We start from the raw sequence: 22,589 nt of genomic DNA, 5'->3' as shown, positions 1-22,589 counted from the left end.
GAAGTGTGATGTTAGTACCTGACTTCTTGAAAAATAGTGTATGATCAACATTGCTTTGCTTGTACCCAATAGAAGTCATTGCCTTCAGGAGGCGTCCAAACTAGCATCTAGGAGACTGTTTTAATCCATAAATTGACCTCTTCAACCGAAAAACTTTCCCTGCAATATTGTCATCGGAGAAACCATGTGGGATTTCCATATAAACTTCTTCCTCTAACTCCCCATATAAGAAGGCATTTTTTACGTCTAGTTGGTGCAGATTTCAGTTTTTGTTCACAGCTACAGACAATAGGACTCTGACAGTGTTCAGTTTCGCAACAAGGGCAAAAGTCTCCTAATAATCAATCCCATAGGTCTGCGTAAACCCGTTTGCAACTAGTCTTGCCTTAAACCTGCTGACTGATCCATCCATGTTTTGTTTGTTCATAAACACCCATTTGCAGCCCACTAGTTTTTTTCTCGGAGGAAGTGTAACCAGCTCCCAAGTATCATTTTTCTTCATTGCTTGCATTTACTCTACCATAGTTGCCTTCCTTCTCTTATTAGCATAGGCTTCCTGCCAACTTTTAAGAACAGATATAGATGATAGAGAGGATATAAAAGCACGGTAAGAGTCAGACAAAGAGTCATAATAGACATATTTAGCTATGGGATGATGAGTACAAGATCTGACTCCTTTTCTCACAGCAATAGGAAGATCAGAAGAAGATACCTCAAGGGGAACAGTAGAATCTAATTCTGGAGGCAGGAGACTGAAGTGGTAACGTGTCACCTTTCTCCACCTGCTTTAGCCGGTTGTAATTCTGAAACACTATGTTGGTAGAATGGCTTATTGATCATTCTAGAATGGTTTATTGATCAATGTGATCACAGGCCCTCTATTTATAATTAAGTAGAAAGCACACTATTACATGAATACCCTTACTTGGGTAATAAGAACTTTACATGAATAAAAACTCTAATAGAGTTGGACTCCTTGTAGAACTCAACCAACAGTTTATGACATTTTTGGGTAAGGGGAAGATTGATTTTATTCATAACAAGCTGGGAAAGATTGATATATGCTCCATCTTGAGGGTAGTGTTAGGAGGAGCCATTAGAAGAGGCCTGGAAATAATGACAAGAGAGGTTCAAGTCAGCATAGGGGCGGTGGAATAGAATGTTGAGGACCAAGTGTGGAGGAAGAGGGCCTACTCATTTAAGCAAGAGCACAGGGCAGCAAGATTTGTTCTTCTCTTATATTACTCTATAATCGTTCCTTTTATTCTCCACATAGTTTCATTAGTTAAATGCCTGTCTAATGCAACTATGGATATCAACTTTATTTTTATAAATTGGATCCACGACACGTCACCTCCATTGACCTGGCAATTTTTGTTTGCTCATAATCTTATGAAACAGCTGGATAAGCAAAGATAACCACAGATCCAAGCCCTTCCACACTTATATTGGGATCTCACATAGGCCTTGTCCTTTTTTACTTTTATCCTCATTAAAGCTTCTTTTACTCTTAACACCATATGGTCTTGGGATGAAGAGTGCAGTCTTCAAAGACGCTATTTACTCAAAGTGCGTTCATTTAGTAGGCTGCAAAAAATAACCTTCCCATCTCTCCTTGATGCCCTCATTCCTTACTAGTACTTTACCATCTTCACTTTTAATACCTCTCACGTGGTCAAGGTCTCGTCTTCCTTTCCTTCATTTTAGATTTTTATAGATAGTTCTTCCCTATTCCTTGTGCTTAGATGGTTATGAAGATTTTCAGATTCATCACCCTTACTTTTCCCACAACCTTCAAAGCTTCATTTATTTTAAATTTATACACCTTTGAATATCATTTTCATTCTTGGTCCTTTGCCATGTTCCAAAACTAGCATTTTTAGTCTCAGTGTCTGTTTGAACCTCATCATCCCACTACCAAGACTCTACAAATAATGGCATTTTCTTTTCTGTTCGCCTTGGACAGCATTAGCAACAACAACAACTTAGCCTTATCCAACCTGAATGGGTTTGGCTATATGAATCCCTCAACACAAAGTAAAACAAACTTGAAAAGAAAAACAGCAGCTCAACAAGTCCCCCCCCCCCCCAAACAAAGAAAAATGACCTAATCCAAGTCATCTACACGGGTCCTTTCCCTTCATTTAGAACTAATAGACGTCAAGTTTAGTGACAAGACTCAACTCTACATGTCCTTCCTCACCACTTTTCCTACTTTCAATGTAGGACTGTCCCTAGATCTTTCAGCACATTCCATTTGAACCAAGTCACTCATCCAAACTGGAGCGCTTGGGGGCCATGGCCATACCACCTCAAAAAGGTTTCTAGAAGCTTATCTAAAATCAGGAATACTCTAATAACTAGCTTGGATAAGGTCGTCCTTTACCTTCCCTTTCCAAGTTTGCCACTCGTCCATCTCAACATCATCATCACTTCCACACCTAGTGTTGTAACTCTGAGTATAAGGGGTAGAATTTCTCTAGGATACTATTATGTAATATCCCACATCAGGAGTTCCTATTCTTTTTGTACTCTCTTATTATAAATAAAGACTAATTGTGTCTTCTTGACTCAAGTCAGAAGTTCTCAAATCATTCAACATGGTATCAGAACCTATGGTTTCCAGGATTTGATATCGCGCATGGTTTCCAGGATTTGATATCGCGCATGTCTTGAAAAAAAAATTCAGCCCAAAACCTAATGTTTCCCTTTCTTTTTTGACACCACACACCACCATCACCTTACCTTTCCATCACCAGCAGCCCTCTGCCAGATCTTTAGACCACTGCCACCATCCTAGGCCACCGCCACCACCTCCGCCTCCATCATAAACCATCGCCACCCTATTGCGAGTCCTCTTATGGCTTAACCTACCTCTCACAAGCCCTCCTCTCTTCCGCCTCTTCTCCGCCAACCCTTTTAGGTCACTGGCTGCTCTCTCTGACCTAGATCGTGTGGTGTTGAACATTTTTTTCTCCCACAAAGGGTCCTTTTTACCAACGATGTTGTAAATCCATCAATAGAAGGATTTATAAGTTTGAATTATTGAAAAGAGTTTTATGGATCAACAATATGTCTATCGCATCTACTGGTTCATCTAAACTGGAGGAGGCTCCATTTATCTGTGGGCGTGATTTTCCCTCTTTCCAGATGAACTCTGTTAAGCTCAAGATGAAAAATTATCTAAGATGCTCTTGGTCTATTGCTCTTGCAATGGGTGCTAGCAGTTTTACCAACCCTCTTCTTGCAAATGCTATTGCTTTGTGGAAGTTTGCTAAGGGAAAAAACTCCAAGGGGGGGGAAAGAGGATAGGGTTTGGGGTGGGGGGGAAAAAAAAAAAATAAAAGAAAGGATTTTTTTTCTTTTCCTTGCAGGCTCTTTTTGGTATCAATTCTCATTGTCTATTATGACTATTTAAAAGAAATAAATATAAGAATCCATTATTGGTCAAGAATGACAAATGGTTTGGTGACATTTGTCAACAATAAGTTATGGAATGAAAAATAAGTTTGGTATGTCAAAATGAAAATTTTCTAGAAATTAATAATGAAAATTAATAAAAAAAATCCTATTAATTTTAATATTAATAATTAATTAATTACCAAAAAAATACATCAAATAAAATATTAGTTTAACAATCTGTGAATTCTGGTTTTCCTTGCATCACCTCCGCATATATGGCTGACAGCACTTCCGCAAGGACGGCTAGGATGTTAGTTTCGAAAAGGACCATAGATGCCAAACCGAAACCCACAGCTGTACCGTTGACAAGGGCTAGACCTTCCTTGGGTCCCAGCTCGAAGAATCCTGACCGTTCCAGTCCAGCAGCACGGAAGGCTTCAGCAGCATCGAGCCATTTATCATCTGGGCCCTTTGCTTCGGAGTTGGGACGGCTTGTTAGCAGCCCTGCGATGTAAGATAGAGGGACCAGATCTCCTGAAGCAGTGATGGTTCCACGGAGTGGCAAGCATGGAGTGATGTTATGGTTTAGGAACTTGGTTATGGCTTCCATTATTTCGAACCGTATACCCGAGTAGCATTGAAGGAGGGTGTTGATCCGAACCAGCATGGCTGCTCTTGTGGCCGAGTGTGGCAATGTGTGGCTTGACTCTAACCCGTTTCCAAACACTCCAGCATTCAAGAATATAGAAAACCCAGAATAATTACCACATCTAGAACAGCTTTAACTATCCCTAAGAGCCAAATATGTTTCACAGGCTCAAGGGAGGCAGCAAGCTAGCTAGTCTTGGAAGTTGAAACAAGTAATAGATAGACGACCCACCCAGAATTGTCTGTCATGGACTCTGGGGAAAGAAAAAGGGGTAGAAGAAAACAAGAAATAGAAAGAGAAAAAGGATTGAGATTTCCAATGGCTAGGGTTTCACTCTCAGGGGTGAGATTAACCAACTCTCTTCCTTTTCCAATCCAACTCAAGGCCCCAGTTAGATAAAAAGGTTTTCTGCAACTCTATCATTTCCCACAAGAAACTTAGCACTGCGGGATACAATCCCACTGAAATCCATGTGATGGTCAATAACGATGGGTGCCTACCAAATTTATCGTTCAGGAAGATGGTCAGCTGGTTGAGCAGATAAAGAACTTCAGCCAAGTTAGTCAGCCATGGGTAGCATTAAAGGAATCTCTAATGATCATTATTGGTCCTCAAGCAAATGCGAGAAGAAATGAACACACACCTTAAGAAGAAAAAGAGAAGTAGCAGTAACGAGAAGCCTTGAAGGAGAGCGAGTTTGAGCAGCCGCAGTTTGTGAGAGCGAGTTCGAGCAGCCTCCGTTTAAACTCCAGAGTTGAGAAGAAGTGAGAGCTCGCTTTAGGGTTTCAGAGGATTTGGGAGGGGCTTTTATAAAATAATGTGTTTTTACCGTTATAACCCCATCTTGATTTTAAAATTTCAAGTTTGCCACCGCATAAATGAATAGAATGAATTGTCCCCATAATCTACAATAGACTTTTAGTTCATTATGAATTTTTGAGATTTTTCTATTATTTTAAATAAAAATCAAAATGATAATAGATGCCAAATCATTTAAAACAATGAAAAAATCTCATAATAGACAATGAGAATTGATACCAAAAAGAGCCTAACAACCAAAAGGGTTAAAAAAACCGGGTTTTATAAAAAAAAACCCCCTTGTGGGGGAGGAGGGGGCGCCCAACCAAAGAAAAAGAAAAGAAGTGTGTTTTTTACCTAATTTTTGGGTGGGAAGAAAAATAAAATCTCCCCCAAACCCTCCCCCTCCCTTCCCCCCCTTTCTTTACTTTTTTTCATTTTTTTTATGGTTAAGCAAAACAAAGTCAATGGAATGCCATGATTCATACTATTGCAGTTGTAAGGCTAGCTCTAGTTGTTGGCTCTAGCAGTTCTTCCAATGGTTCATCCACTCCTACCTGTCAAACTCTGGTGCTGACTTCAGTTGCTCTACTCATAAATCCATCAAGTGTGATTGCTGTGGCAATGAATGTCACATATGGAAGAAATGTTGGAAACTCCATACTAATCCACCTACTTCCTACAGAGGAGGTCATACTACCAGATGAGGGACTTCACAAAGGCACCCACAAAGCCACTATGGATGACTCTAGTGCACTAACACCTCTCTCTTCAAATGAACTCTAGCATCTCCATCAGTTGATATGCTGATGTCCATTGCTAATGTCATATCTACCACGGTCAACCCTTCTTAGCCCTCTTCCACTTCAAGTATTTTTTTCAATTGCCATAATGTATGCTTGAGCCCATCCTTTTAGATTATTGACTCTGGCGCTACTGATCCCATGACTGGTTCACACTCTCTATTTTATTCTTATCCTATTGTTTCTCCTAATTATATTGTTCATATAGTTGATGGTTCCCTTTCTCCAATTTCTGGAAAAGGTACCTATTGGGAAATGCCATGTCAGCATCGCCACATTAGCCTCAATTAATTTTGATGATAACAAAACAAGTTATTAATGGCTATATTGAATTATGTATGTCTAATTCAATATGGAAACAAGTGGACCAAATCCAATTCATCGTCAGATGTCCAAGCCCAAGTCAAGGCCGAAACCAAGCCAAGATTGACACGAAGTCTTAGTCAAGATGAGCATGACGAATGGAGTACAAGAAGATTCAACAACATCAACTCGAGCTTAAGCAAGAAGACTTAGCAAATTAAGACCTAGGACACCTCTGTGCATATATAAATGTAAGTACACTCATTTGCATCAAAACCATGTGCATTATGTGATTAAATTGACCTAGGACATGTTAGGAGAGTATACAAGGACAAAGGGTTAATTAGAAGGACCTAAATCCCCGTAATATCCCATCTTGTGCCATTAGGCTGTAGACGGAGCTTCGTCTCTTGCCCCAAACAAACATCTGTCTGGTCACAAAAGCTCAAATGGATTTTCTGTCTAACCAGAAGGCATTCTATTTAGCCCCAGACGAACATCTGTCTGGTCACAGGAGCTCAGATGAATTTTCCGTCTGAATAGAAGACGCACCGTCTGAGCTCCAACGGCTATATTTTAATCAGACTGCAATTCGTTTGGACTAAAATTTTGCTCTTATTTCTATCTGTTGGGGATTGGGCTAAGGTACTTAAAGGCTATTTATATAAGCCTAACTCACCCCATTTGAGAGCTAGAATCTTGTCAATTGATCATCTACTCCCCAAATACTCTCAAGCTCTCAAATTGCAAGCCTCTCACTCTTACTCCACCCTTGAAGAACATACCAAGGCATTTAAGCGAGCTTGTGGAAGCTAAGCTTGAGGTGATAAAAGGATTTTGAAAGGTTATTGGTGGTGCATATCATTTCTATTTGGGCATATAACTCTCATTGCATCACACTTACAAAAGGGGTAAAGTGTCACACCCCTAGTTAGGTAATCTCTAGCCATACTATTGTATTTGGTTATTTTCAATTCTAAGTCTAGGTAGACTAGAATTGGTTTAGGGAGCTCTTGCTCGTGAACAAAGAGTGTAAAAAGGGTGCTCCTACCTGTAAACAAAGATTGTAAAAATGTGTTCTTGCCCCGTAACAAAGATTATAAGGGTTTGATTCTCTACCCACCGTATTAAAAGAGAATCACTTGTGAAATCTCTTTAGAGGCCGAGAAAGGAGTGGACGTAGACTTGTAGGGTCGAACCACTATAAAATCCTTGTGTGTGGATTGTGTGTTTGCAAATTTGTTTAAGTTCAATTTATTTTGCTCAATTATATGGAAATTTGCGTACTTAATCTTGCAATCAAACCGAAAACTCGGAAAAATCCACTAGTTGCAACCTATTCAACCCCCCCCCTATAGGTTGCATTAACAGTACCATTGATTGTTCTCCTTCATTACAACTATCTTTTAAATCACATGTTCCCAATTTTTCTACTAACCATTTAACAATTAGTAGTCATATTCAAGACTTTAATTGAAAAATAACTTCCATTCCCATTTATTGCGTGTTTCAGGACTTGGAAATAGGGCATACAACTGGCAGTGGTAAACGTGCTAGTGGGCTCTACTTACTAGACTACTCCCCTTTGGCGTTGACTATAGTCACTTCTTTTAATTCGCCTGCCCCTATTTTGTTTATTTTGCTTTAGTGGCATCCTCGTCTTGGTAATCCTCCATTAGCTACCTAATCTAAATCGTTTCCTAATTTAGTTAAACGATGTAATTTGAATGATTTGCATTGGGATGTGTGAATTTTAGCAAAACAAACACCACATATTTGAATAGTTCCAGGTACTGTTTAGTAATTTTTTAAAATATTTCAAGGACTTTTTCGTAATTCTAAAAAAGTTCAGGGACTTTTTTGCAATTTTCAACAATTTCAGGGACTTTTTTGCATTTTTTAACAATTTCAGGGACTTTTGTAATTTCGAAAAAGTTAAGGGGGCTATTTGTAAATTTGAATAATTTCTCCTTACGATGATGGCTGATCCCATATTTCCTTTATCTGGTACATCTGAAGAGTCTCCCATGTCATCCATTCATAAGGATTGTGAGTTTTCTCCGCTTCAGATAACCACTGTGAAACTTAATGGGACAAATTATCTTAGATGGTCTTGTTCAGTTTCCCTCGCTGTTGGTGCTCGTGGTCTTACTGACCATCTTGATGGGACTTCTACAAAACCTTCCACACCTGGTCTGCAACTTTCCAAGTGGTATACAGATGAATGCTTGGTCATGGGTTTTCTTATCAACTCCATTGAATCTAGCATAACAGAGAGTTATCTCCTCCTTCCTGATGCGGCAACTATTTGGAAATTTACTAAAGATACATGCTCCAAAGTTGGCAATGATGCACAATGCTTTGAAATTAGACGGAAAATCCATCAATTACAGTAAAAGGACCTTCCTCTTTCTCAGTACTATAACACTCTTCGGGGATATTACCAGACTTTAGATTTCTATGGGAAGTTTACACCGAAGAATGCTGAAGATGCTATTGCCTATCAACAATGGGAAGTTAACATAGATTTTATGATTTTTTGGCAAGATTGAATATAGAATTTGATCAAATTTGCACACAGATCCTTTCTAAAGAACCTTTCCCTTCTCTGGCTTAAGCCTATGCCATGGTAGATACCGAGGACAGTCGAAGGACAGCTATGGTACACACTCAAACATCTGATAGATTTGGATTGGTGGCTGGTTATGGCAATAATAAATCTAGTTTTGGTAATTTTCACCCTCTAGTAAAGTGCAAGTATTGTGGAAAAGAGCATCATACAAAGGACAAGTGTTGGAAGTTGTATGAAAGTCCAACAAATTCCCATAGAAGAGGTAGAAATGGAATCAAGGGCAGCAATCAAACATCTGCAAATTAAGCTCGTTCTGACACCTTGAGTACTCCAACACTTCTTTCCTCAAATGAGCTCCAGCACCTTCTCCAGTTGATGTCTAGACTTGACTCATCTTCTCCAGTATCAACTTCTAGTGTGAGTATAGCCTCTGTCATTGTTCCCTCTGTTGATCCACAATTCCCCACAAGTATATTTGGTTGTCACAATGTCAATTTGACTTATCCCTCCTGGGTAATCGACTCTGGGGGCAACCGACCATATGACAGGCTCATCTACTTTGTTTTATACTTATTCATTTGTCCCTATTGTTCAGAATGTTCGAACGGCTGATGGGTCTCTCCCCCCTATCTCTGGGAAAGGATCTATTATCTGTTCACCTTCTATTACCTTATCTAATGTCATGTATGTTCCTAAGTTTTCGGCTAATCTTTTATCTATTAGTAGCCTTACTCATGATATGAACTGCAAAATAACTTTCTTTCCTTCTCATTATGTGTTTTAAGACCCGGAAACAGGGCATACAATTGGCAATGGTAGACAAAAAGGGGGGCTCTACTTAATGGATGGGTCCCCATCAGCTCTTTCTACGGTCTATAGTTACACCTCTCCTGCACTTTTTACCTTATTACAGTAGCATAGTCGTCTTGGCCACGTTCCTTTACCTATTTTGTCAAAATTATTTTCTGATCTGATTAAAATATGTAATTTGAATGATTTTTATTGTGAGGCATGTATTTTGGCCAAACAGACCAGGCATGTTTACCCTATTTCAGATAATCGTAGTAAAATTTCTTTTTTAGTCATTCACTCTGATGTGTGGGGTCCTTCTCAGACCGTGTCTGTATCTTGTCATAGATGGTTTGTTACCTTTATTGATTGTTGTACTAGGACCATATGGGTTTACTTACTTCACCCAAAAAGTGACGTTTTCTCGTGCTTTCAAAATTTTCATAATATGATTAGGACTCAGTTTGGGGCGACAATCAAAATCCTTCGTACGGATAACGGAACTGAGTACTTGAGTGGCACATTCCCTTCCTACTTAGCAAACCATGGCATTATACACCAAACTAATTGCGTCGACACTCTACCTCAAAATGGGGTTGTCGAACGCAAGAATAGACATCTACTTGAGGTAGCACGTTCCCTTATGTTTTCTATGCATGTGCCTCTTCGGTTTTGGGGTGAAGCCGTTCTTACTGCGGCATATCTAATTAACCGAATGCCTTGCCGAGTCTTATACCAACGTTGTTCCCTTGATGTTATTTTAGGTACAGCAGTCTTTACCGACTCACCTGAGGTTTTTGGATGTGTTGCCTTTGTCCGGAACCACCGTGTTCATGAAAAGTTAGATCCTTGTGGGTTAAAGTGCATTTTCTTGGGTTATCCTCCTACACAGAAGGGGTATAAGTGTTATTATCCTAGTTCTCGTCGTTTTTTTGTCTCTATGGATGTTGTGTTCCAGAAAAAAATTCCTTATTTTTCCCCTACACCTCTTCAGGGGGAGAGTTTTAGTGAAGAAGTTCTAGTGTTGATTTCTCCTGAGATTCCTGCAGATGATCCTCCTTTGGAAGATGGAAAACCGGACAGGAACAATTGGTGGATGATATACAGGGGGAGACTAGACATTTGAAGACCTATAAAAAAAAGCAACAAGTGACCCCTTCTGAACCAAGCCAGTCAAAAGCTTTGGTTCCTGGCCCTGAACAATCTGTTCCTCCAAGTGAGTCTATCTTTGACCCTTCTTCTAATCCTACTTTGGATTTACCAATTGCATTAAGAAAGCAACCTCGAACTTGCACCAAACATCCTATTTCCAATTATGTTTCATATCAATCTCTACCTCCATAATTTCAAAGTTTTATTTCCTCTTTGTCCTCTACTTCTATTCCTAACACTTGGCAGGAGGCATTATCTCACTCAAACTGGAAAGAAGCTATGGATGAGGAAATGCAAGCTCTAGAAAAAAAACAAAACGTGGGACTTGGTGACTTTGCCCATAGGAAAGCAAACTGTTGGGTGCAAATGGGTGTTTGTGATCAAGTACAAGGTAGATGGGACTGTTGAAAGGTACAAGACAAGATTGGTGGCCAAAGGTTTCACTCAAATTTATGGCATTGACTACCAGGAGACATTTGCCCCTGTTGCCAAGATGAACACAGTTCGTACTATTATTTCATGTGCAATTAATAAAGGGTGGAGTTTACAACAATTAGATGTGAAGAATGTCATTTTGCATGGAGAACTCCAAGAAGAGGTATATATGGATATACCACCTGGGTATTCTACTACAGAGACTTATAGGAAAGTGTGCAAGTTAAAAAGGGCTTTATATGGGTTGAAGCAATCTCCAAGAGCGTGGTTTGGAAGGTTCCATAAGGCAATGATATCTAATGGCTATAAGTAAAGCAATGCAGACCACACTTTGTTTATTAAAAGAAATGGTTGCCACACTACTATACTTTTAGTATATGTGGATGATATTGTGATCACAAGCAGTAGTGAGGATGAGATTTCAGCCTTAAAGACTTTTTGGGAACTGAATTTGAGAGATCAAAGATATGGGAAAACTAAGATATTTCCTAGGTTTAGAGTTGGCATATTCTACTAGCAATGCATCCCTATCCCAGAGGAAGTATACATTGGATCTTCTTGAGGAAACTGGAATGCTAAGATGTAAACCTGCTGAGACTCCTATTGAACCTAACCTACACTTGAAGGCAAAGGAAGGAGAACCAATTGATGAGATAAGGTATAAAAAATTAGTGAGAAAGTTGATCTATCTATCTCACACTAGACTTGACATCACATTTGCAGTTAGTCTTGTTAGCCAGTATATGCATGATCCCTATTCCTCACATTTGGATGCAGTATATTGGCTCTTGAGATACTTGAAGACTACTCCAAGAAAAGGAATTTTAATTTCAGCTTATGGACATTTGAAGATTGAGGCATATATAGATGCAGACTGGGCATGATGTCCAGATGATAGGAGGTCTACCTCTGGGTATTGTGTATATGTGGGAGGTAACCTTGTGACTTGGAGAAGCAAGAAACAGGCTGTGGTTGCGCAGTCCAGTGCCGAGGCTGAGTTCAGGGCAATTGCTCAAGGCATTTGTGAGGTACTATGGCTTAAAGGGCTGCTTCAAGAGGTTGGGACAGATTTGGAGGTTCCTATACAGTTATACTCAGATATAAGTCAACAATCAGTATAGCTCATAACCCAGTACAGCATGATAGGACTAAGCATGAGAGATTGATAGACATTTCATTAAAGAAAAGGTTGAGGCTGGGCTAATCCATATCACCTTTGTTACTTCAAACGAGCAACGGGCTGATGTGCTCACAAAGAGATTGAGCACGAAGATATTCAATTACATTATGAGTAAGTTAGGCATGATAAATATCTATGCTCAAACTTGAGGGGAGTGTTGAAAACATAGACTAAGGTTTTCTAATTAGAATACGATTATGTTTCCTAATAAGTTTAGAGTTTTATTTCTATTTGTTTTATATTTCCTTTTCCTACTTAGTGTAGGACTTAACTAGGTTGTAACTAAATACCCTACTGGGGTCTTGTTTATAATATACTTGAGAGGAGCAATTCCTCACATTACAACACATAGTAATCACTAGGGGCAGTGCAACAAAGGTTTCAGCCCTTGAAGCTTTATTGGGAGCAGCATTTGAAATCAAAGCCATGGGGAAGTTGAGTTCTTAGGTATTAAGTTGGCATATTCTTCTAATGGCATCTCTCCATCTCTTAGAGAAAGTATATTATAATTTAATAGCAGAAACAATGATGTTAGGATGCAAGCCAGCTGACACACCTATTGAGCCCAACTCACATCTGAAGGCCAAAGAAGGAGAACCCGTGGACAAGACTAGCTACCAATGGGTGGTAGGGAGATTCATTTATTTATGCCACACCACACTGGACATAGCCTTTGCAGTGAATCTAATAAGCCATAAATGGATGATTCATATTCCTCTCACCTAGATGTTGTTGTCTATAGAAATTTGAGGTACTTAAAGGCTGCTCCTGGAAAGGGAATCCTGATTTCTTCTCATGGACATCTAAGTATTGAAGCCTACACTAATGCAGCCAGGACATGGTGTCCTGATGATAGGAGGTCTACTTCTAGGTACTGCACTTATGTAGCAAGAAAATTATTGACTTGGATAGGTGAGAAACAGGCTGTTGTAGCTACGCCTAGTGCTGAAGCTGAGTTCAAGGCAATGGCCCAGGGCATTTGTGAGTTGTTATGGTTGAAAGGATCTATGTGTTGAGGTAAAGTCCCTATACAGCTGTTTTTAGATAGCAAGTTAGTGATTAGTATAACTCACAACCTCATTCAATACAATAGAACTATGCACCAACACTTCATCAAGGAGAAAACTGAATCTGGTCTTATCTGCATCTCTTTTGTCTTGTCAGAAAATCAATAAGCTGATGTATTTACGAAGGGTCTGAACACTAAAATTTTTAGTCATATTATTAGCAAGTTGGGCATGATAGACATCTAAGCTCTAACTTGACAGGAGTGTCTTAATTCTAAGTATAAAGAGTAGAATTGTCTCTAGAATATTATTATGTAATATCCACATTGAGATTTTTTTTCTCTCTCTCAATATCATAAATAAAAATTGATTGTGTCTTCCTGACACAAATCAGAAGTTTTCAGATCATTCAACACCTAGCTTATTTACATGAAACTTCTTAATTCCCATAACACCCATCTTACATCCTAGCCAATCATATAATTGTCTCGTAAAACTTTCCTTTGAGTTTTTGAAGGAACCGTTAACCACATAACATTCCTGTTGCGCTTGTCCACTTCATCCACCCTATTTTAATTGTAAGATGTCATCTTCTACATCACCTTTGAAACTAATAATTAATCCTTAAGTACCCAACATGACTAGAGACATGACTACTAGTTATTGATCCTAAATACCTAGGACTTCTTAAGCAACCTTTTAATACAAATAGCCATAAAAAAATAAAAAATAAAAATAAAAACTTAAATACTGGTTTGGTAAGTTTCTGATTCACCAATTTGATCTAAATGAGTCTGGTTTGGTAAGTTTCTGATCTAAATGATACTAAATGAATCCAGTACGTTTAGTATCATGATTCATGAATAAATGAGGTTGCAACAGACTCCAACAATTTCTGTTCAATGATAGACTTCTTTGTTTTTTCCCCCCTAATGATAGACCTTTATTCACATGCAAGAAGGGATGGATACATCTTAGATTGTCAAAACTAAAAATGAAAACATATTGGAACTGACTTAATTGATGTGGTCAATTTTCTAACCATGACCTGATAACTCAAATCATGACAAGAAATTAAACAGAATAAAGCCCAAATGTCAAGAAGAAGAAAAATGCTGACCTTGTCAACAGTTGCATATATTGATCCATCGAGTCCACACTTGCTTAGTTCGTCCTGTCTGCCATCATGAACAAGGCCAAATCAATAAGAGAACTAGGTAAGACAATCATCAAAGATCTCCATGGAATTGCAAATTTCAAGAATATCAAATAATGAACTGAGACAAAGAAACAGGAAAACATCAAAGGAGAACAAGAAAAAGGTTAGTGATTCAAGACAATGCTGCAATATACAACAGCTCAAAGAACCAATCCTCGTAGTTTTTTCAATATAAATCACCCCGTGGTTCCTTTTAGCACATAAGACTTGTCAAGCCCTTTTTTACTCAATCATCACTTACTTGGGACGGATTAGAAATAAATTCGCGCCAAGCTGTTATGAGGAGAGGGGGGGGGAAACTATGAGAACTCCTCAAACTCCCTCATCAGACCTAGGTCATGAATTCAACTACTTACCATTGACTACATGAATCTGCACCATCCACCCTATTTAAGGCTAAGTCTCCTGTTAACCAATAACCAGTAATGTCCTTTGTCAACATATGACATTTATGACTAACACGATGAAGCAAAGTTAACTAAGATGGTTCAAAGCACATGCAAAGATAGATGAATCCACCAAAGAGAATAAATATGCTAAAATTCGAAGCCAGATGATGACTGAATGAACCAGGAAGAAGAGAAACCAGTGCAGATAAAGTTAAGACAAACCAAATTTAGCAGATGAATGCACCTCCACAACTCAATCAACATATATGCAGTAACTTTGCAGCAGCATTTAAATGGTTCCAGAGACTAGGAAGAATTAAGGATTGGTAGCAACTCTGATAGAAAAGCTCATTCCCCAGCTCCCATTATTAAGATTAATATCCATAAAGCCTTTGCACCTATTTCAGCGTAAATGTCAGGCACAAATTGTCTTTTCCCCAGTTGTCATTCCCATTGCATTTCCTCTACCATTTCTCCATGCTTGTCAATGGCAGCCCTGCCTGTTACTTTGCCCCTTCTCCATTGACATCTATCAGGGCTAGCCCCCTCTCTCACTACATTTTCACTCTTGCCCTTGAACTTCTTTACAAAAGTATTCAAATTGTACAGACCAACAGCTTATAATTTCCCTACTGAAATGCATCGCCTTAAAGCTTTCCAAGCCTTTGTTGATGACTTAATGGTCTTCTCCAGAGCTAACTTCTTTTTGAAGTGTGTGCTGCCAAGGGAGGAAGCCTATGGCTAGTTGTGGCCTATTGTTCATGTGTGTTGGCTTCTTCAAGTTTTACAAGTAAAGCATCCCTACCCTTCCCCCTCTCTTTCCTCCAATCACACCCAGCCTAAAACCCTCTCTGCAGCCCTGCAGCAACACCTCTTTCACCTCGTAAACACTAGTTCTAAAATCGCTCTACCCCCTACCCCAAATCCCACCCCCTTTAGGAAACCTCACCCCCTCCCCTTACCCAGTTTCCAATCCCTACCTTAGGCCTAATCATCCCCTTACACCCTTGAACAACTGAATCCTTTCTTCCTCCCCTAACCACCCCATTTTTCTCTTCATTTTCCTGGAATCTTCAGAGTTCAGACTTTTCTAAAGACCTAAATTTCAAGGTTAGCTCTACGGCAATCTAACAGTTAGATCTATCCCAATCTTTAGGAATGAGGTTCCTAAATGAATGCAGCTACTGTTTCTTAGTATTGTCAACCCAGATATTACTAAATGAATGCAGCTACTGTTTCTTGGTTGTTCTAGTTAATCGTACTGTTACTGTTATCTTTGAATTACATTCAGCAACTAGTAGCTTGTTCTTCTTCAGCTCTGGATAAGGATTAATGAAGTTTACACCGGGGTTCTATCATCATGGTATCAGAGCACGTTAATCCAAGGGAATGGTAAAGAGTCGAATGGAGTCCAGAGTTGAGATTGTGGAGGCGAGTGTGAAGGACTTGCAAAACCAGCTCGTAATGATTGATTCAAAATTAGACAGGGTCGAACAAAGTAATACAGCTTTTATAAGTGAGATAAGAGCATGCCTGTCAAAAGGAAAATCGTTGGAAGTCGAAGAAACATCGCCTGAAGTCACCATAAACAGGGCGGATGATGCACAGAGTACCCTGTTGCAAGAGCGACGAATTCCGACCTCCGTTGGACGACACGATTTTTCCCCAGATATCTAGAACTTCCCATCTTCAATGGCGATGACCCACATGGGTGGACAGCCAGAGCAGAGAGGTATTTTATGCTACAAGGATTGACGGAAGCAGAGAAATTGCAGGCCGCCTTGAATTGTTTTGAGGGATCGGCATTAGGCTGTGTACAGTTTCGTGAACTTCAGAATCCACTTCACTCATGGGCAGAGCTGAAGCAAGAGCTAAGGAAGCATTTCGGATCAACTCAAGCTAAGACACCACTGGAGGCGATTATGGAGCTCCGGCAGGATCACACCGTTGTCGAATATAGCGGCCAGTTCGAAGCTCTTGTCGCCGCTGCCGGCGCTAGGGAAGATGAATGGCTTCAAGGAGCTTTTCTATCGGGATTAAAGGAGGAGATTAGGGCTGAGTTAAGGTTATTCCAACCTAATGGGCTGGCACAGATTATGGACTTGGCCCAGTCAATTGAAGCCAAAAACCAAGCCATTCGTGGCCCTAAAGGGTTATCGGTGGCCCATCCCATTGCTAGTTTGATACAGCCCATTAATAACTTGATACAACCTGCGGCCCAACGAGCCATTGGAATAAATCGATCGAATCAACCAAGTGCACGATCCATTCCATTGGGTTCAACGAACCAAACAGGCTCCGGTTCAAACACAACCACTCGACCAACCGTAGGGCAACCAAACTCGAACCCATCGTCTTCAACGAGTGTCTCTGCAACTTCTGCATTTGGCGGCAGTAGCAAACCCAAGTGGTTAACTCCAGAGAAATGAAAGCTAAAATGGACAAGGGGCTTTGCTTTAGATGCGACGGTCCATACTCTAGAGGCCCCAATGTCCGTTGAAGCAGCTGTGAGTGATGTTGTTCCATGAGGGTGAGGCAAGGAGCGAAATGGAAGAGGTCGCAGTAGCCATCGACGCAAGCAACGATACTTATAGTGACCCAATGATTGAAGCTGAACTCTCGCACAGTTCGTTGGCTGGTTTTGACTCACCTCGCACTAAGAAACTGCATGGGCACATAAACGATGCATCGGTGGTGTTGCTCGTCGACTGTGGAGCAACCCATAACTTTATATCACGTACCATGGCAGAGAAAATAGGGTTGAAGATTGAGGGTGAGAAGCAATTTCACGTGACATTAGGCGACGACAATAATGTTCGAGGGCAAGGAATCTGTCATGACGTGCCTATTGTCATCAATGGAGTAACGTTTGTATAGGAGTTGTTACCATTCGAATTGGGTGGCATTGATGTGATATTGGGAGTGGAATGGCTATCGGCATTGGGTGATGTACAGAGTAATTGGAAGCTCCAAACCATGAAGTTCATGTGGGAAAATAAGCCAGTACAGTTGAAAGGGGACCCTGCATTACTTAGACTGGAAACAACTCTGCAACAGCTATGGAAGACAGTTCAGGAGGAGAGTGATGGCTTTTGGTTAAAACCAATGTCCGCAGATAACCAAAATATTGCAAATGTCAGCGAGCAGATACAAGAGATGTTGGAGGATTTTAAACCACTGTTTGCAGAACCAAGAGGGCTGCCACCACGCCGACCATATGACCACTCAATACATATGACCAACGACAGCAACCCACCAAATCTCAGGCCATACAGGTACCCTCATTCATAGAAGCATGAAGTTGAGAGGTTAGTCAAGGAAATGTTAGCTGCCGGGTTAATACGAACAAGTGTTAGTCCTTATTCGAGTCCAGTGTTGTTGGTGCAAAAGAAAGATGGCGGTTGAAGATTTTGTGTGGACTACCAAGCACTTAACAAGCTAATAGTACCCGATAAATTCCCCATACCAGCAATAGATGAGTTGTTGGATGAGCTAGGTGGCGCCAAAGTGTTTAGTAAGCTCGACCTCAAGTCGGGGTACCATCAAATCAGGATTGCCGAGGGAGACGAAGAGAAGACAACATTTCAAACACATGACGGACATTACGAATTCCTTGTGATGCTCTTTGGGTTATCAAATGCCCCAGCCACTTTTCAAGCTCTCATGAACAAGGTATTTCGAGAATATTTGAGGAAATTTGTGTTAGTGTTTTTTGATGATATATTGGTGTATAGCAGGACTTTGGAAGACCATTTGAGTCACTTACAAGTTGTCTTAGATCTCCTAACACAGCATTGCTTGGTGGTAAACAAAAAGAAGTGCTCATTTGCGGTTACCAAATTAGACTACTTGGGGCACATCATATCATCTGAAGGGGTAGAGGCAGATCCACAGAGGATACTTTGCATGATGGAGTGGCCAATACCAAGAATATCCGAGCTCTTAGAGGGTTCCTTGGACTCACCGGATATTACCGACGTTTTGTTTGGGATTATGGGAGAATTGCAACCCCTCTCACCAATTTATTGAAGAAAGAGGGTTTCCAATGGGATGATTCAGCCACACAAGCATTTGAAGCTTTGAAGGCAGCAATGACCACTGTACTGTACCTTGCTATGCCTGATTTTACAAAGGAATTTGTAGTGGAGACTGATGCTTCGGGAGTTGGACTAGGAGCTGTACTTATGCAAGAAGGGCATCCCATAGCTTTTTGGAGTAAGGCACTATCCCAGTGAGCCCATGCCAAATCGGTCTATGAGAAGAAGCTGATGGCTATGGTCCTAACTATTCAAAAGTGGCGCCATTACTTAATGGGGAGGCATTTCAAAGTCCGCACAGACCAAAGGAGCCTAAAATATTTAATGGACCAGAAGTTGATAGCTGAAGACCAGCAAAGGTGGATTATGAAGCTTTTGGGATTTGATTTCAAGGTCCTTTATAGGCCCGGGTGTGAAAACAAAGCGGCAGATGCATTATCAAGACAGATGGAAGGCACAATACGTCTCTCCAGCTTGTCAGCAGCACTGTGGGAAGAGGACGAAGGCTTAGACAGGTGAAATCCAGCAATCGAGCACTATCGCAAGGTGATAAAATCACTCCTCAATGGCTCCCCCGAATTTTCAGATTATATACTGCAGAATGGTACACTTTTTTATAAAGGGCGATTGGTAATTCCTGAAAATTCTAGATTGATTCCTAAATTACTTGCTGAATTCCATTCCACACCTTTTAGGGGTCATTTCGGGTATTTCCGCACCTATAAAAGGCTAGTAGCAGTAGCATATTGGATTGGCATGAAGAGAATGGTGAAAGATTTTGTGGCAAGTTGCGATGTATGTCAAAGAAGCAAGCATCAGGCCATGAAACCAGCAAGGCTGCTTCAGCCCCTACCCATACCAGATCGAATCTGGGAGGATATCAGTTTGGACTTCATTGGTGGATTGCCCAAAACCCGAGGGGGAGATACCATACTTGTGGTGGTGGACAGACTATCGAAGTATGGGCATTTCATTGCCATCACACATCCCTATACAGCCAAGGAGATAGCTGTGATTTTCAGCAAAGAAATAGTACGGCTCCATGGGTTTCCAAAATCAATTGTGTCGGATAGGGATAGGGTTTTCATGAGCCTCTTTTGGAAGGAACTCTTGAAGTTGGCGGGCACCAACCTCAAGTTCAGCAATGCATATCACCCTCAAACAGATGGACAAACGGAAGTCGTCAATCGGGGATTGGAGATTTATCTCCGCTGTTTCTGTGCTAGGCAACCGAAGGAGTGGACCAATTGGCTGTCGTGGGCTGAATATTGGTACAATACCACTTACCATTCAGCTACTAAGATGACACCATTTCAAATTGTTTATGGCCGAGAACCACCACCTTTGCTTAAATGGGAGGGCCATCACTCCAAGGTGGAAGAAGTTGACAATTACTTACGGGCAAGAGATCATTTCAAACTGTCGTGGGCTGAATATTGGTACAATACCACTTACCATTCAGCTACTAAGATGACACCATTTCAAATTGTTTATGGCCGAGAACCACCACCTTTGCTTAAATGGGAGGGCCATCAGTCCAAGGTGGAAGAAGTTGACAATTACTTACAGGCAAGAGATCACATTCTCGATGAGTTGAAGAAGAATTTGTGTGTGGCTCAAGATCGTATGCATTATCATGCAAATCAACACCGAAGGACAGTCACCTTCCAAGTAGGGGAGGAAGTCTTTCTCAAGCTTCAGCCGTACCGATTCAAGAAGTTAGCCAAACGCCCCAATGAGAAGCTCAGCCACTGTTATTATGGTCCATATCCGATTGCAGCTCAAATTGGTCCCGTGGCTTACAAACTCATTCTTCCACCAAATTCGAAAGTACATCCAGTTTTTCATGTATCTCAACTCAAGAAAGTGGTGGGCAGTAACATTACTACTCAGCCGCTGCCATCATGCTTAGCGGACGATGGGGAACTTCAACTCATCCCAGAGGAATTATTGGACATCCGCTATTCAACCCGAGGAACACTTGAAGTGCTGATTCAATGGAAGCAACTACCCAGCTGTGAGAATACTTGGGAGGATTTTTTTGAAGTGCATAACCAATTTCCTGATTTTCACCTTGAGGACAAGGTGAAACTGAAGGGATGGAGTGTTGATAGACCTCTCATAACTAAGGTGTACAAGCGTAAAAATAAGGGGGAGGGAAAAATAACCGTGGGGGGGGGGGGGGGGAGGGAGGGGGGGGGGGGAGGGGGGGAAATAATTGATAGGAAAATAATTTATGGGGGCGGGGGGGGGGGGGGGGGGGGGGGGGGGGGGGGGGGGGGGGGGGGGGGGGGGGGGGGGGGGGGGAGGGTGGGGAGGGGGGGGGGGGGGGGGGGGGGGGGGGGGGGGGGGGGGGGGGGGGGGGGGGGGAGGGGGGGGGGGGGGGGGGGGGGGGGGGGGGGGGGGGGGGGGGGGGGGGGGGGGGGGGGGGGGGGGGGGGAGGGGGGGGTTGTTTTTGTTTTTTTGGGGTTGGGGGGGGGGAGGGGGGGGGAGGGGGGGGGGGGGGGAAAATCTTAGAATCATATCATAATATTTTATTAGTATCTTTAATCTAAGTAGATCAGATTGTAATATTCTATTACAGGTATTTTTCTATTCTAGGTAGATTACTCATTTATTGCAATCTTCTATTCTAGGTAGATTACTCATTTATTGCAATCTTCTATTCTAGGTAGATTTCTCATTTATTGTAATCTTCTATTCTAGGTAGATTTCTCATTTATTGTAATTTTCTATTCTAGGTAGATTTCTCATTTATTCTAATCTTCTAGGTAGGATATTCTTTCTTATTTCATAGATAGCAGCTGTGTATATATTGATTGTAAAGTTCTGAATAATACACAGAAGAATACAACACTTCAATTCCTATTTCGTCATGGCATCAGAGCCAACCAATCTTGGGATTGCTGTTCAGCTTTCAGGCCTTCATTGCCTTTAATCTCTGGTGTTTCCACCACATAGAGATTATTCTTCCTTTGGCCTTTATCGCCATTCTTTATTCAGCTCTGTTCTGTTTTTTTTTTCCTTACCTGAAAAACAGATTTTTTCTTTCTCCGTCTTGTCTGTCGTTCTATTGCATCTTTGGTTACTGTTTCACATACTATTTTTCAACACCTACAAAGAGTATGTCAGAACCAAGAGAGGTTACTTCCGGGACTGAATTTGATCAGACAATCAAAAATCTGCAAAATGGAGAATTGCAGAATATTCAATATGCCTACAGGCTCGATGGAAGAAATTATTTAAAATGGTCTCAACTCATTCGGACCATTCTGAAGGGCAAAGGAAAGATGAGCCACCTGATTGGAGATGGACCGAAACCAGGAGATCCAAAATATGAAGCATGGGACGAAGAAGATTCTATGATTATGGCATGGATGTGGAATTCTATGATTCCAGAAATCACTGATACATGCATGTTCTTGGAAACTGCCAAAGACATCTGGGAGGCTATCCAATAGACGTATTCTAAGGCGAGAGATGCGGCCCAAGTCTATGAGGTCAAGGTTAAAACAGTAGCAGCCAAACAAGGAAATAAAACAGTTACAGAATATGCCAACCAGCTGAAAGCTTTGTGGCAAGAGTTGGATCATTACCGAGTCATCAAGACGAAGTGCTCTGAGGATGCTGCAATAGTAAAGCATTATATTGAGCAAGATAGAGTCTATGATTTTTTGGTTGGGTTAAATCCTGAGTTTGACCAAATAAGGGTTCAGATTCTTGGAAAACCAGATGTGTCGTGTTTCAATGAAGTTGTAGCATTGGTTCGAGGGGAAGAGAGCAGAAGAGGACTGATGTTAGAGCCTACAAGTGTTGATAGTTCAGCAATGGTATCTCAAGGAGGAGAGCATTCA

At 41.0% G+C, this 22,589-nt stretch overlaps 1 protein-coding gene across 1 annotated transcript in view; it reads right to left on the bottom strand.

Annotated features, from left to right (window-relative positions):
* LOC149015633 (uncharacterized) overlaps positions 1-22,589 on the bottom strand; it is a 101,883-nt gene that overhangs the window by 63,765 nt on the left and 15,529 nt on the right. Inside the window, exon 6 of the mRNA XM_089157458.1 lies at positions 14,211-14,268. Coding sequence (XP_089013584.1) covers positions 14,211-14,268 — 58 coding nt within the window. The remainder of the gene's footprint in view (positions 1-14,210; positions 14,269-22,589) is intronic.

This window comes from Hakea prostrata, chromosome 5, assembly GCF_041222555.1.
Source record: "Hakea prostrata isolate BN-2017 chromosome 5, UWA_Hpros_2, whole genome shotgun sequence".
Lineage (NCBI taxonomy): Eukaryota > Viridiplantae > Streptophyta > Magnoliopsida > Proteales > Proteaceae > Hakea > Hakea prostrata.
The sequence above is the reverse complement of the archived record's forward strand: the minus strand, read 5'-3'. Positions and strand labels throughout refer to the sequence as shown.